This window comes from Argiope bruennichi, chromosome 2 (assembly GCF_947563725.1).
Source record: "Argiope bruennichi chromosome 2, qqArgBrue1.1, whole genome shotgun sequence".
NCBI classification, from domain to species: Eukaryota; Metazoa; Arthropoda; class Arachnida; order Araneae; family Araneidae; genus Argiope; species Argiope bruennichi.
In genome coordinates, this window is record NC_079152.1 from 107577067 (window position 1) to 107593890 (window position 16824).

General features: G+C 25.4%; 1 protein-coding gene across 5 annotated transcripts in view; it reads left to right on the plus strand.

Annotated features, from left to right (window-relative positions):
- The first annotated feature begins 435 nt into the window (after positions 1-435).
- The window catches only part of LOC129961851 (SEC14-like protein 2), a 29959-nt gene continuing 13570 nt past the window's right edge, over positions 436-16824 (plus strand). For 2 of the 5 annotated variants that reach the window (XM_056075441.1, XM_056075443.1), the window contains exons 1-8: positions 436-574; positions 6219-6294; positions 7680-7755; positions 11989-12032; positions 12712-12774; positions 13464-13554; positions 14132-14226; positions 16412-16490. In XM_056075441.1, the coding sequence (XP_055931416.1) occupies positions 6244-6294; positions 7680-7755; positions 11989-12032; positions 12712-12774; positions 13464-13554; positions 14132-14226; positions 16412-16490 (499 nt within the window). In that variant the 5' untranslated portion in view covers positions 436-574; positions 6219-6243. The remainder of the gene's footprint in view (positions 575-6218; positions 6295-7679; positions 7756-11988; positions 12033-12711; positions 12775-13463; positions 13555-14131; positions 14227-16411; positions 16491-16824) is intronic. The other 3 variants (XM_056075442.1, XM_056075444.1, XM_056075446.1) reach the window with 3 other exon arrangements.

Consider the following 16824-nt stretch of genomic DNA (forward strand, 5'->3'; position numbering starts at 1 on the left):
TTTTTCCCGCACTTGTGGTTGTAAATCTTTTTTGTCTTTACCGCATTGATTTTACAGTGATTGAATAATTGTATATCGCTTTGAAAATTTAGTTGCTATATCCGTAAATGCAGTCAATTTTTTATTCTCATAATGATATTATTTTATATAATATTCCAATTGATTTATGATCTTTTATAGACATTTTTTTAGGCAGATAGGCAGGAAGCAAACCGTTGAAAGTAAAAATCTATCAACGAAAGTTATTTATTTATGTCGTTGTTTCTTTTTTATCTTTTTATCTGCCAATTTTATTGCTGCCTTTGGAGTTCATTGAATGTTTAATTCGTCATCACTAATCTTTACCTTTCTAGAATTGTTTATCTCTCTTATCATTAATCCATTCAGTATTTTTCAAAAATATTATTCAAAATAAAAATGATCAAGTACTCTTGAATCATATTACATCATATGAAATTGATATGGAACTCGAGGATCTAGGTTCTAAAATATCAACATAAAACATGCACGGAAATACGGATATGTGAGGTTTCCTTTTTGCTTCTGTTTCTATGCTTCCGTTATTGCTCTGAAGGTAAATAATTCTCTTTTTATTCTCAACAGAATAATAAAATTTACTAATATTTTGATCTTTTAACCCGCTTTACAGAAGATATACAATAAATTTGCATTGGTTTGGAATTACTATCTACCTTCTTATAATATCATATTAGTTGTTTGAATTAAGAAATATTTTTTATCAATTTAATCTTAAATATTTATATGATATTTGTTAAGAAGTAATTCTGTTAAATATTTATTGCGAAATGCTGTTCAGCAATATAATGATATGAAGAAAATATTATATTATACTAAGCGCATTACATTTTGTAACGAAGTAAACAAAAAAAGCATTTGTCCAGGCTTGTTTCCTCGTCTTCCTGTTGTTTTAATAGCTTCCCTTGTTAGATATGATTTTAAGAATCTAAAAAATTACACACGTTAATGTGAGCTAGAAGAAGTAAAATATTTTAAGAGATTTCTTCTACTCTGTTGCACTGATTGTGATAATAAAATGGTGACTGATGAGTATTCTCAAACGACATTGATGGGCTTTGAACAGAAATGAGAAGAAGAAATTGAAGGACATTGAAAGTGAAAAATTTTCAACCTTGAAATAATAAAAAGAATGTAGGAATTTATGAATCCTTTATTGCTACGCTGCTCATGACTACTCATATACATTGATAAGAAAAGCACATTTATCATCCCATAATTTAAAATAACAGTTCGTGAGAAAAAGTTTTATTTAAAATAATTAGATTTCTTTTTCAAGCCGGGGAAAAGAAATAAATTATTATCTGGAATACTACCTTAAAACAAACTTTTACAGCTTTTTTTCGTAAAATAATGTAAAATGATATTGGGTTTATTTATTGGGGTTTTCTTTTAAGTTCGGGACCTATGGAACGCGTCTGAATGGGAACTTGAATTATTTTCAAATCAAAAATAACTCTCCATATAAAATATTTATATAGTATAACTCCCAATACGTTGGAGACCTGCTTTGACTGTTCTCATATCTTTCAAAGTATTATTTCTACTACCGGCAATATTTGAGCAATATTAAATTTAGATGTGTACAAGGGAAAAAATTAGTATGAGTAAGGTGTACAAGGGAAAAAATTAGTATGAGTAAGATGTACAAGGGAAAAAATTAGTATGAGTAAGATGTACAAGGGAAAAAATTAGTATGAGTAAGGTGTACAAGGGAAAAAAATTAGTAAGAGTAAGGTGTACAAGGGAAAAAAAATTAGTATGAGTAAGGTGTACAAGGTAAAAAATTAGTATGAGTAAGATAATAACTAGCGGGAGTGGTCCCCCCTAAACTTTCGCGCATATTTCTATTAAATTGCATATCTATCACACATCATAAAATCGTGGAACTTAGGCCAAGTCGCGAAGGAATTGCATGACATTGGCGAACAATAATTACAAAATATAGGCATTTGGCCTGAATCTATAATTTTTAAGAATCCATCGCACGAATAAGTGTTTTGGTCCATTTTTTTCCAGTAGATTGCAATCAAAATGTTGCTGAAACTGCAATAGTAGACACAAGTCCATATGCCAATTTACATTGATATAAATCATCGTGTTCATAAACTATAGGGTTTTAATGGATTCGAAAGTACACACTGAGAGACGGTCAATTCTTTGACAGATTTGATTCAAAATTCGATATACATTTAAGATGTTAAACCTGCTTGCCAAATTTTATTAATTTAGTTTTTTTTTTACTCTTTGTAGTTAAGAGCTCACTTCTATTTGCGCAATCAACCAGCCAGATGCCAGATTTCGTTCAAATTTTCACTCAGAATACAAATTTGTTCTTAAGTCCACATGCTAAATTTCATCTATCTGGCTCAATGTATTTTTGAGTTTTCGTATTTAGAGGTAAACAGACATGATGTAAAAAATATGTTGTCGTTTCTTTTTTAATTTAGAGAGATCTATATAAAGTGAAGATTCATCAAAATCTCCAGTTCGAAATTGTTTTAACAATCATAAAACTCTCTATACACTTCGCATACGAATTAAACTAGAAGGAAATAAACTAGAATAAATAGGAGTATGAAATAAGATGAAACTAGATTATATAAATTAAAAAGAATGAACCTATAATATGCAAAAAGGAAGGAAATTAAAAATAACAATAAAATATTTCAAAAACCAAATGTAATAGTTGATTCAATAAATAATTAGAACAATGATCTTTTCTTGTACCTGATTCGGGGACAAAAAATCGGTCCGATATGTTTTTATTTGAATGAATGAAGAGAGTAATGAAGAGAGAAATCCTTTTTAATTCTCCATTAAAATATTGGCAATTTCTCCTTGATTTCTCATTACTCTGTTAGAAACTAAATCTCTGAGACTTTCTGAGCCTTATCTTTTAGACCATAAGTATCTCACACATTTCAGTATTTTTTTTTTTTGCAATGTTTAAAAATGTAGGCTATTACACCTCATTATACTTCGTATCCACCTATCAGGAATTTACGAAATAATTTTTTATGATTTGAAAATATTTTATGACTTGTAAATATTCTATTAATATAAAAATTTCCTAACAATGCTGACACCATTAAAAATTATACCGTCCAGTGATTTCTGTATGAGATATTCAATCTTCCCTGCCTAATTTCATTAATATTCTTTTCTGAGTCTTACTTTTGTCATCTGATCTAGGAACAATCGGTGATTCTTATTAACTGCTTCTTTTTGAGAGGTAAATTTGGGTAATTTTTCCACTTTCTTTTTGCAGATAGGTCAAGATGAGCTATTATCTTGTATAACTTGTGTTATGGAATCTTATTAGCATTTTAGTGAGGTTCATAATTTCTTTGTTTTCTTTCAAGAATCTAAGAGTCATTAAGGAAAATCAGAATCTGACATATTTTCAGTGTGTTCCACACTTTTTTCTGGGATAGTTGCCATCACCAATTTTATTGTAATAACTTAAGCTACTAAACTGTTGATAGTATCACGGAAAATTCATAATCGACTTTAGCAACACGTCGAAAGTGAAAATAAGGAAATTCTATTCTTGAGTTTAATTTTTAACATCTCAGTAAATCTTTGTTTTTGATATCTCCTCATCCATTTCAATGAATCTCTGCAAAATATGTGCTTATTCCTAGAGCAATCGAAAGTCTTCAAAGCCAGAATTTCTTTTCCCATCAAGTAATACGCTAGGATTTAATTATCTAAATAAAGCTCGTTTGCTGCTCTTTCATGTTTAATCTTCACTTTCAAAGGTAAGATATAAGATAATTCATATGTAATTTGTAATACAGCATAAAAAATTGATGAATATGCTTTACAAATTTGTAATGAACAACTTCTAAACTACTGTAATGTTTGGTTTTCAATCTATATAATATTTCCGTACCAAACCTCTCACTTGCATATAACCATTTTTGTTGTGACACTTTATAAACTTTCTTTAGTTAGGTTTGAGTTCTCAGTTTTCTCAAGTGATTCGTTGATTCTTTACAAGTTTTTATTTCGTTCAAATAAGGAATAAGAGAGATGTTTTTGTCGAATGTTATATTAAAGCATCTCAGAGTTTTATGGGAGCCACTCTTTTACCATTAATATACAAATCTTAGAAATGTGGAGGATCTTTCTTATTTTTGAATATTTATTTGCATTTATTTAGAAGAATTAATTTTTTAGTCTGGTCTTCCAACAGACTAAGATTTTCTTTTGATTAATTATTATTAACCCTCTCAATATCAATCAAGCGGTACACGTTTTATAATAATGGGTTGGGTTTTTTTTTGTAAATGAGGGGTTCAAGATATAAGACGACAAGAATGAAATATGCTTTACATTCTACAACTTTGATTTGAAACAGAAATTGGGTCATTAGTATAAAATTTTGATAGTCGGTGGGGGTCAGATATTGTTGCTTTCATGATCTTTCCATTATTACCAACATAAGCATGAAGATAAATGTTATCATCATTTATTTCCATGTTTTTAAACATGTTTATTATTTACAGAAAACTAATTAATTCAGCTCCTGAAACCTGAGGTACATTTACTTTTATGATCACTTAATTCTGTTATGATCACTTAATTAAGAAAGAAGTATTGCCTTAATCATTAGACAACTCTCATTCTTTGAATTTTTTTTTTTGTTTTCTTAATATTAGTTTAATATCTTATCATCTTATTTTGTTAAATACATTATGGATGTCAAGAAATATCATGCAGATCACTTTATTTTTGTCTTCAGCTTTGGTGACCAGAAGTCTAACTTTTTCAAAGGCATGAATTTTGCTTCTACTTTTGCGGAAGCCGAATTGAGCATCATTCGAATATATATATATATATATATATATATATATATATATATATATATATATATATATATATATATATATATATATATATATATATATATATATATATATATATATATATATATATATATATATATATAAGAATTTTCGCTATTATCTTATTAGGTTTTACCCTGGATAATAAGAACTGTGAAAAGAGACGTCACTATAATTTTATTTTTCTGTTGGAACGAAAACTATTTCCATAGTTTCCCAGTGAACAGGAAAATCTCTTTTTTTTTTTTCGAGCAGAAATTAATTGCACTTACAAAACATATTTGATCTTGTGTGAAATTTCTTTTCAGAAGTCAAAGGATCATCTGGGAAGCACCAGTGCTGCTTAACAACTTATTATTTTTTAATATAAACAAGACCCTCTTCAGTAGAAAAAATTTTTAATAATGGTATACATTGATTTGCAAGAGTAGAATGATCTTTTTTGTTCTCTTTGAAAATCTGATGCATTTAACTTTTTTGCTATTTCGAAGATCAAACACCCTCATTATGGCATGATACAGTAATAAATTTAGGAGTTTGGAGTTTTCTTACAGTGTTACTATATTTATTGAGAAAAAATCAAAATAATAGGTCTTTTTAAGAAAATAGCTACCTGGTAATAAAAGCAGGATATGGATTTAAAATTAGCTATTCCTATGATTAAAACCACAAATCAAATGAAAAATTTACATATTCTCAAATAGGTAAATATTAAAAATGTGGGAATTTCATTGGCATTTTTATGAATGTGAAATATTTCAGCTCCGATTGAATTTTAATTAAAATTAATAAAAATTACAGGTTGAACATCTAATTATTATTAAAAATTTAAAGTTGCCTTATTTCATATGGAATCTATTTTTGTCAATTAGATATTAAGTCCAAATTAGGACAAATGCATCAAGCAATATAGTCAACATTGGAATATTTTAGACTGCAATTAAGGAAATGAAAAAATAGTCTTTGGAAGTATATAATTGATTTCAAGCGAAATATAGAACATGTGAAAATTTTAATCGATGGAAGAAGAAGAATTAAATTTAGTTTAATTCAAAAATTCCTATTTAGGAAGTTTAGAAATATTCCAAAAATGATGTCAAAAATTGTTTGAAAAAATGTAAGTTAAATCTTAGATAAAAAAAAGGAAATAATTAATAAGAAAAATGTTTCATTATCGAAACATAAAAAATATCTATCTCTGTTTGAGTCTTAAAGTTTGAATAAAATGTAAGTTATAAAATATATTATTTTTAATAATATATTCTTTCAGAAATTGAAATTATAGGCCATTTATTAATTAACAGTTGTGTCTCTTAAAATTAATTTTAGGAACTGAAGATTTTTTCCATAAAAAATGTATTTAGAAGAAAATATAACACCAGATGAAAAAGCTGCTATTGAAGAAGTAAGATATTTTTAATTTAATAAATTAATACAAATTTATTTCCATATTTGTTAAAAAAAACTTTCCAAATTATATTGATATGAAGTTCAAATAATGAAATTATGATCACATATTTTTACGAACTGTTTCATTTGTATTTCTATGGAATTTGTATTCTTTCTGCATGAAGCAAGTAATATATAAAGACAAACCTTGATTGATGGCAGTTTCAACTGTAAAGCTAAAAAATAATTGTAATTGCCAATATTGGAAATCTTTATAGATTATAATTTTGGAAACGCGAAGAGATTTTGATATTCATACTGTGATGAGTTAAAACTGGAAGATTTTGTGGTTTGAAGAACCAAAATTAACACAATAGATTTCATAGACCATTCATTCATCATTTTTGTTCATACAGAATACATGACAAGTAATAAACAAAATAGTGAATTATTACATCACATCTTTCTACATTAGAATGTAGCTTGAATGCACAATTATTATTTCATTCTATTTCTTGAAACGAAAATCATTCCAAACCATCAAACCAACGTTAATAATCTTTCTGTTTACTTATAATTCATCTTTGATACATATTTTTATTTTAAAAATTGAATAAACAAATTGCAAAAAAAAAAAAAAAAAAAAATACAAGTAAATTTTCGAAATTCATTGGCAATTCTATTTTTACTTCAGAAAAACAATCTTCTTAAATTTATTATTTAATTAAATTTTTGGCCAGTTATTTCTAAGCTTCAAATAAGTCCAAACAGTCTAGAATCCATTTCTACAAAATGTTAATAGCTAATTCTTTGTCATACTAAATGTGCAATTGGTATATTTCCTTGAAATTTGATAGAATTTTAGCCAATAATAGAATTTTAGCCAGTTATTTCAAATCACTTTCAAGCTATTCAACCATGAGTAACATAATAATTATTTATGTATTTTTTTTATAAGTTGTTTGATTATCTGGTATAATGAAAAAAAGGGAAATAAAAGGAATTCAATCAATAAAATATTATCTACTTTAAAACTAAGTATTTAACTATAAAATAATGAAAACTGAAAGGTCACCACAAAGGCCATTTTTGTATACAATAAAATGCTATTATAATAAGATGTATCATATATTTTTCACAATTTTATGTTTAAAGCCACTCTGTTAAAGGAACAATTATTATCAGCTTATACGCATAAATGCTTCAACTGAATGAAAATTCATTTATAATTGATGGGCAACAAGTGCAAACTAAAGAGTTGTTATCACTACACAAAATTGATAATACTTGTAGATAAGAATTAGTACATTGATTGAGCATTGGGATTATGTGTTAATAACTTTTGATAATATTATAAAAGTATTCTTTGTTTTTGAAAAGACATTTTTTTTTAATTTATAGCTGAAAAGACGAATGGAAAATGAGATAACTCCTAAAATGCGGAAAGATAAATCACTTTATTATCGATTTTTAAAAGGTAATACACAATTAAATTTTATTCCTACTTCAGATTTTGTTTTAATACTTCAATTAAAACTACTATAAAAAATTGATTTTTTAAAAAAAATAATTTTGTATATTATTCTTCAAAATCGTTATTGGCATTAACGGTAAAATAATTGTCTATCTTATTTCATGTAAAAGTTGCGTCTTAAAATTCATCAGATTATTTATGCAAACAAATAACTTTGAGTGTTTCATATTAATGCCTAGAAATCTGAAAGAATGAAGCATTTTCTAAAAATTTATTAAATTCAAAATTTTTAAAACTATATATAATAATGTAATTTCTTTTTATTTGTGAATTAATAAAAAATAAGATTTTGGGAAGCAAATTTATTTCATTTTTGCAAGATAAATAATTATGATAAATAATACATACTTTATTTCTTTTTAATAAACAAGAGTATCAAAAATATAAAAAAAATATATTAATAATTTGTTTTAATTAGAATTTTCAATGTCTTAATTTTTTTGCTCAATTGAAACAACTATCGCGTTTAATAAAAAAAAATTATAAATTGTGTAAAATGTTTTAATAAGTGCCCAATTTTTCGTTAATTTTGTATAAAGTTTTATTATGAAATTTTGAGAATATCAGAAAAATGTTTATTTTGCACTCCCAATGAAATATCCTTTTACTTTTGTTCACAATGTGTTTATAATAAACAATAAAAATTGTCTTCTGATAAACAAGTCTGTTTCAAAATGTTTTTCAATGTCTTAACAATGTCTGCTTCAAACTTTGTAAAAAGATAAAATTACTTTTTTGACAATATCGTTCCATGATCTTTACTCAACATTGTTCCGGAACTCTTGGATATATATGATAAGTAATTTTTTCAGGCTTGAAATCATGTAGCTTTGAGAGATAAATATCAATTTATCTGAATGCACTGTGATACCGTTGTTAAGGTTTCTATTGTTAAAATCTATTTAAAAAGTTATAGGAACCTGAAGATTCAGTTTTTGGAAAGCATCGACTTATATTAATATTTTTGAGAGATAAACTGATCATTTGTAATCTGTGAAAAATATTTAAATTGGGAAAAAAGTGTAAACTTAATAAAAAATGTAAATAGTCTTTTTTTTGTTAAAAAATATTATCAAAATAGATTTTTATTTCAAATTGACAATTATCTACTTTTGATATAAAAAAATGAATAATATAGCCAGATATCAGTTGTTTGATATATTTCCAACTTACAGCAGAAGTGCTAAAAACCAATTTCGAAATTTGAAATGAGGAATGTGCAATCGTATTCGCGATCAGCAGTGAATATATATATGTTTTCCATCTGATCAAGAATGGCTAAGTAATATTTCACCTGGTACAAAAACCAAAAATGATCCTTACAAGAAGCACGCAATTCAGTTTATGAGACAAATCCGAAAGAAAGAAAAACTTCACTAAGATGAAAAAATTCGGGAATTAAAAACATTACTTCTATATAATAATATGCTTTTTTGTCTTCTTCATACTTCCTTACGATAATACTTTTATCGGACAACAAACCGTAAATACAGCAGTACGTGATTTTCGAATAAAAAGTTTGGAAAAAAAATCGTGTAATATTTTATTTCAAATATTGAAGTTGCCATGGACATCAACCACACACACGGAATGCAAAGATTAAAATCCAAAGACTTGAGGAGCTTAGGAAGTATGACTATTTAATAATCATGTAAAAAATAGATTGAAACAGAAATCTATTGAACAATTTGAAATATTTACAAATTCTGAATAAAATGTGATAGTGTTTTATGTATATATGTGTTGGCACAGAAAGCACTGTTAATGCATACATAATGAATTATGAGGCATACAACTTTAAAATTAAACAAAAGTTTTCATTTTTATGCTATAATTATAAATAATATGTAAAAAAATTCATTTTACATCATTGAAAATTTCAAAAGTAATTTTTCAATGATATCAATTTAGTTTTCGTGCAGTATTTTCTCTAATTTTAATACATTTTTTATAACTTATTTTTTATTACTTTCTAAATTTTAACTTAGGTAAATTCTCTAACAGTAACTGTCATATCTGCCATTTTATTCGTTCGGTGTTAGCATTGCAACAAATCTTTTACTAATTTTCTTTTTCATTATTGATAAGTAAGACATGAAAGATATGAAAACTTCATATTTTTTTCCATGCATTAAATGGATTTGTTTTTAAAATGTAGTTTTAATAACTGTTTTGAATATTGCATGAATTTCAGTCAATATTTAAATTCAGAAATTGAAAAATAAATTTTGTAATAGTTCTAAGTATAACTAGGATTTTTCTTGTAATATATTGTGTCTATAAAATCATATAATATTTTAATAGCTTGGAATCTTTGATTTCTTTTTGTAAAGCACTGACTTTTTGTGTTGAATAAAACAGTAAACACTTCCTGGGATATATCAAGTATTATTATAGAAAAACTAAGGCAGAAGCATGTTTGATATTACAAAATAACCTCTCTTGTTGCATCAGTTCGTTTATTTTCCACATTCATCTTACGAGCTTGCTCCGTTTAAGAAAGGAAATTATTGGTCTTTAATTTATCAACTTTTAATAATTATGTGCGAATTTCAATATTAAGCATAAAAATAATTGTACATTGAAAATAAAAATTAGTGAAGTAACAGAATAATAAACAGAAAAGTATAAGCCTTTTAAAATAATATTAGTTATATGTCTATAAAATTTTGCAGTTTGAAAATGCTTTTCAAGGATACCATTAATATAAACTATGGATAAATGATTTTATGGAAATATCTCTAGCTAAAAAGTACCGAACTTTTAGTAAATCTGTAAGAAAATGAAGGCTAGTAAATTATTTTTAAAAAATATCAACATTCTCTTTCAATGTGTGCCTGTCTATTAGTTTTGAACAGGGCAGAAAAGACTATCATATCTAGCACAGAAATAATTTTAAGAGACTAGGAGAGATTAGGGGAGATTATCTGAAGTATTATTTAGAAAATTACTTAAAATTAACCAACATTTCAGTCTTTTGTTAATAAATTAAAAAAAAATAGTGTTAGTTTTAGACTAAAATTTTCCATATTTTAAAATTCAATATCTTTATAATGATTTATTAGTTAAAGGACCGTATAATTTTTTTCGATAAAACTATTTTTAATTATTTTTATACAAAATGTTAAAAAAATGTAATTGGGCTGCTAAAAAATGGTATTTAAACCATTTTTATTGTTTATATAAATAACTCTTTCCTTCTTTTTTTTAATATAAAATATAAAAATTCTTTTTATTCCTTCTTTTTTTTGTATCTTACATTTTATATTCATTTTCAATGGTATGAAGAAAATGCGTTATTTTTATTGACGTCTGTGATGACCAATTGATTTATCTTGATTACTGCAGGCCAAAAAACCTCACTTAAATACATAATATACATAGCTTAATCCTAATATTTATAATTGCTGAGAATAATTAAGCGTTATATTCTGGTCAAAGTGTAATTTGTATTATGAAAGAAGCTTGATATATGTTTTTTTATACTGTTGAGAAATGCGCATTCTTAATTTTCTCCATTTGTTAAGTAAGAAAAAAAAAAAGAATTGAGCTTCAATCTGAAACTGGAAACGATTAAGCATCATCGAATCTAGTCGCCCTCGTGCATAATCGAAATTTACTACAGAAAGACATGGATTATAAGAGTATTCATTACGCAAGGGAGGATTTTTTTGTATGGTTCCTAATGTATTTCATAGATTCTGAAATATCTTAAATAATTTTGGTTGCTAATTTTAAAAAAATAATCAATACAAATCAAGAAAGAAGAAAACCCAAGTTAAAACATCGATAATACATTATTTTTATATTCTGTTACACTTCAGGAAACATCTCAGCAGGCTTCAAAGCACTTAGATTTGCACAACGTGATTAAAACATTTCCTTTACTTATTTGTGAAGTTAAATGTTAAAAATAATTAATGAAAAATACTAAATATACAAAATATAAGTATAATCTTCAACCAGGATAATCAATAATGGAAGGAAAATTAGGAAAGATAATATATGTGAGTATAATAGCTGTATGCAAGTATGTATAGAGTGAATTTTATTTTAAAATAGCAATTAAATGCGACAAGTCTTTCTAAATAAGTTTGCTTTATTTAAAAATTTTTAACTAAATGCAATTGTATCATGTAAGGAAGCATGTTCTTTAATTATATTTTTCCTTCGCAGCACGTGACTTTAATATTAAAAATGCAGAAGACATGTTAAGAAAGGTAAGTTTTTAAAGTTATTAAATGTTTTTTAAGTGAACACACACACACGCATATATATATATATATATATATATATATATATATATATATATATATATATTGACAATACATTACCAATATCCTATAACCCTATCCTTTTCATCTCCTCATATTTGAAAAGATACTTAATAATTAAATAACGGGCCATAGCCTTCCATTTGAAAGGAAATCTGGATAAAAGAAAACAATGAACACCATTAAAATTATTAATAATTTTGAATTTCGGCTTAGAAAATCAACTTCTTTACATACATCTTATAAATAACGTATATAAAAGTAAAATAATCCATCCTAAAGGAAATATTTTATTGAAGATGATAAGACCATAATTGTAAAAATAACTTAAATAAAGAAGTTTTACATCATTCATTCGGTTGATTTTAAACACACCTAATATATTGGAAAGATTAATTTTAGGGAATGAATATATTACTTAGAAATCTACAATTTAAATCTGTTTATTCCTTTTTACTTTTACATCAAATCAATATTTTTCTCTTTCGCTATTAATCGGTAGTCATTATTTTATCATGAGATATGTTGACTCATGAATGTATTACCCTAACTTCTTTTCTGAATGAGCAAAATTATTTTTTTAATTAATTTTATGGGAAAAAAATTTAGTTATTTCTATTCACAGCACATCGCTTGGAGAAAAGAATATCAAGTGGACACGATTTTGACGGATTATAAACCACCAGAAGTACGTTTATTATTTCACTTTTTCTCGTCATTTAAAATCAATAAAAAAAAACAAATTTTAATCGTAAATAGTAATTTTCTATAATAATGTCTTTCATACGATTTTTTTGAAATTTTCAGCTAAAAATATATCAGTTTAGAGCATATCCAATGATGTGAGCTAATTACACAATTTTCTATATATTTATTTACATTGCTAAAGAACATAAAAATATATTCTGCTACCTGTGACTATGAAAGCTAAAGCATCATTGCAGAAGAATTTAACACAATATATAGACATCAAATCAATCATTCGCACTAGATGATATAAAAATCCACCAATTAATTTTTAATTCCGAATCCATCTTTTTTCATTTCTGAATTTTTAAAAACATTATTTGTTTCGAATTCTGCATTTTACTTGTCGACATTCTTTTTTCTTCAACCTGACTTTAAAATATAAAGCATAATGAAAATTGGTGAAATTCAACTAAGCTTTTCAAGTTGTTTAATTAATTAATTAATTAATTTCTATTAAAATTCTTTGAGTGTTATTTTAATGATTCTACGACATTTCTCAAATTGAGAATAATAATTTTTTTTTTTAAATTAAGAGTTTATGATATAATTCTCTGAGTTTCCTTAGCCATTTTTATACATTTCTTGGCATTTTTGATTGTAAGTTTTGATTAATTCAATAAATTTTAGGTACTGTTGAAATATTTTCCTGTCAGTTTGATTGGCTGTGACAAAGAGGGATCTCCTTTACTTTATCATGACATGGCCGGTGATGAAATAGGTAAGTATATACTATTTCAATTGTTATTTTAAATGCATGTAAAATCAATATTTACAAATTTAGATTTTTTTAAAAAATATTTCATAGAAAAAAGCTTTAAAAAATGACTAATAATGTTTTTTTTTTAATTATTTAATCTTTCCTAAATCTGTAACAGATAATGAAATATTTTGTTTTGTTTTGGGTACTCGTTAGTTCAACAGTGGTATCGGCCTTTGATTTAAGCACTTTCTGTTTTGAGACATTTTGTGTGTAGAAAATTGCTTTTCATGTATTTTTTTAACAACTGATTTCCTTGAGAGATATCATTACACTTTAGTAATATAGCTGATATTTTTTTTTCTTATGTTTGCAGAAATATTATAGAAGAAAGAAACTTAAAAATTCTTTTTTTGAATTTTTTTTATGATTAAATTTATAAGTTCTTGCAATAGAAAAAAAGTATTAATTTTTAAATGTATCAAGATAAATGATAAATAAAACTAAATATTGCTTATAAGAAAAGAAAGAATCGAAAACAGATCTTTTTTATTGTTTAAAAAATAATAGAGCCACATAATTTTTTTTCCTCTTTTAGGTATTTTAAGTTCAGCAAAGAAAATAGACTTAATAAAATACAGTATTTACCTATATGAAAATCTTTTGGAGTTAATGGACGAACAAAGTAAAAAGGTACTATACCAATCAATACAACTGTCTTTTCGTAGTAAAACTCTATGGTATATTCACAATAAGTGTACAATAAGAATAATGCATATTGTAAGTTTATAATAAGGACTATTGAGAAGAATAATAATATGCGTCTTCAATATATTTTTGAATGGGTATCCTTAATATTTTAAACAATGGAAATCAACAAAACGTGTGAGCATTATTCCACACTTCAGCAGTCAACGAGGTAATTAATTAAATTTTTTTTATTGGAAAAAGAACATTTGATATTTTGAAGTAATAATTTGATATAACTCGATATACTACAAACTTCACCCATTAGTCCTTATTATTCCTAAATAAGTCATAGTTATATTATTTGTCTAAAGATAATAAAAATGTTATGATGGTAATAACTTGTCAAGTAAACTGGCTTTAATTTTTTTTCCCTTTAAGAAATGTGTTGTGTAAATATATTTCTTTAAAAATAACATAAATTCTTTTAAACATAAATTTTGTCGATTCTGATGAAAGGAAAGAAAAATAATTATTTAACCTTTTCAGCTATTTATATTTTGCCCACACATAGTTTTAATAATAAATCAATTATTTTTAACTATCACGAAATTTTTATTCCATAAAAAATTAATTCATGAGTTTTATTCCTAAATCGAAGTAGATAGTTTAAAAGATTCAAGCAAACTTGTGTTTTATTTAAAATAGCTTAAAATACTTTCTTGGCTATTGAAAGGTCAACAGTTTACATAATTATCATAAATCAATATGGAAGATTTACAAATAAAAATGTATGAGGGATGATTCTAAAAGAAACAGCAGCGAAACTTTAGATGGATCATAATATCCTTTTGCTTAAAAAAATATACGAGAACAAACACTTAGTTCAGTTTAATTTAGTTATTTCAACTTTCAGTTTTGAAGTCACAAGAGAATACTCGGAAACTGCATAACAATTTTGAAACGCGATCATGTGACAAAAATTATACCTGATTTGGAGACACAAATTACGTATTTTAAACTTCATAGCCCTTACAGAAAAAAAAATCATTTCTCCAAAAAAAGTCTTTAATTTTTATGTAGAATAATCAAATATATATTAAATTTCATAACCATTACAAAAAAGAATCTTTCTAAAAAAGGACTGGTTTTGTGGAATCAAGTCAATTTAGCTTTGGGAAGTAGACTGGATTTAACAGATGATTACAGTGGTGTTTTACGCCATTATTTAAACTGGATTTCAGATCAGTCATTGGAAATTCAGATTGTTTACGTAAACATGAAAAAGTTTCTCGAATGTTTGGAAGGCTGACATGCATAAGTCCTTACAAAATCTCTCCATTGCCTTGCAAATATTTGTGAATTCACTGAGTATTTTCGAAAAGATTCGCCAATTCATGCACTGTTACTATTAACTGGGCTTGACAATAAAAACTTAAAACAGTGAAAATGAGCTTGTACGTATACTGAATAAATATAAATAAAATTCAAATGAAGAGCTATTTCTTCTTTTTTTATTTGCCATTGCTATGCAGCTTGCATCTTTTCTTGAGTTTTCAAGCATATAGTTATTTATTCATATGCAGTTTTTAGGATTCTAAAGCATTTTTAGACATTTTATAACAGTCTTAATGTTGAATTTTGTAAAATTCCTTTTTTATAAATAATACAAGTTTGTCCACAAAAAATGCTGTAACCATTTATATTGAGCAAAAGTATATCAATTCCCTAATAACAATTTCATTCAAATTCAATTTTTTTTATATAAAAATATGCTTTATCAAAATAATTATACTTTTTGACGTGTATATATTTATTGCACATGGAAAGATAAGTCAGAGAAGTGGTTAAAATTTAACGAAGCATTATTCAGATCGTAGAAACATCGACGAAATATAAACAGAAATAATATTTGTTGAATATCAAAAACATCACATTATAATATGGGCAATTATTGATATAAAATTGAAAAAAAACTCCCTATATAATGGCACAATGTCTAATATTTCTTTCTTTAACTTTATAATCATAAACTATTTATAAACTTCAATCTTTCTTTGAACAATTTCTTGTAAAAGAAATTAATAATTTTTCATTATATTTTTTAAATTTTATTTGGATTACAATACTTTTATAATATCTGATATAGACTAATATTTTAATTTTCATTCATTTACCCCTTTCGTTTCAGCTTGGCAAAATAATAATGACTTCAGTGAATATTTACAATTGTGAAAATCTTACATTCGCCAAAGTAACTAACAAAAAGTGTAAGTACTTCAATTAATGATATTCTTCAAAATTAACTTGTTAGTTAGTTAATTATTTTATTCTTTATTTAATAGGAAATACAACAACTTATAAAATATGTTCTTATAAATTTTGAAATTCAAATACGACAACAATACTTTCGTTCAAAACCTTTCATTGTACATGAATATAACATTTTTATATTCCTGTAGATATTTAATGGAGTAAAATATATCTAATGATATTTTTTGGCTAATAAATTATTTAGATTGATAATAAAGATATTGTATGGCCTTACTTCTTAATCGTTACTTCTTTACGTGATTCTAAACGTGATTCAAAAAATGAATATAA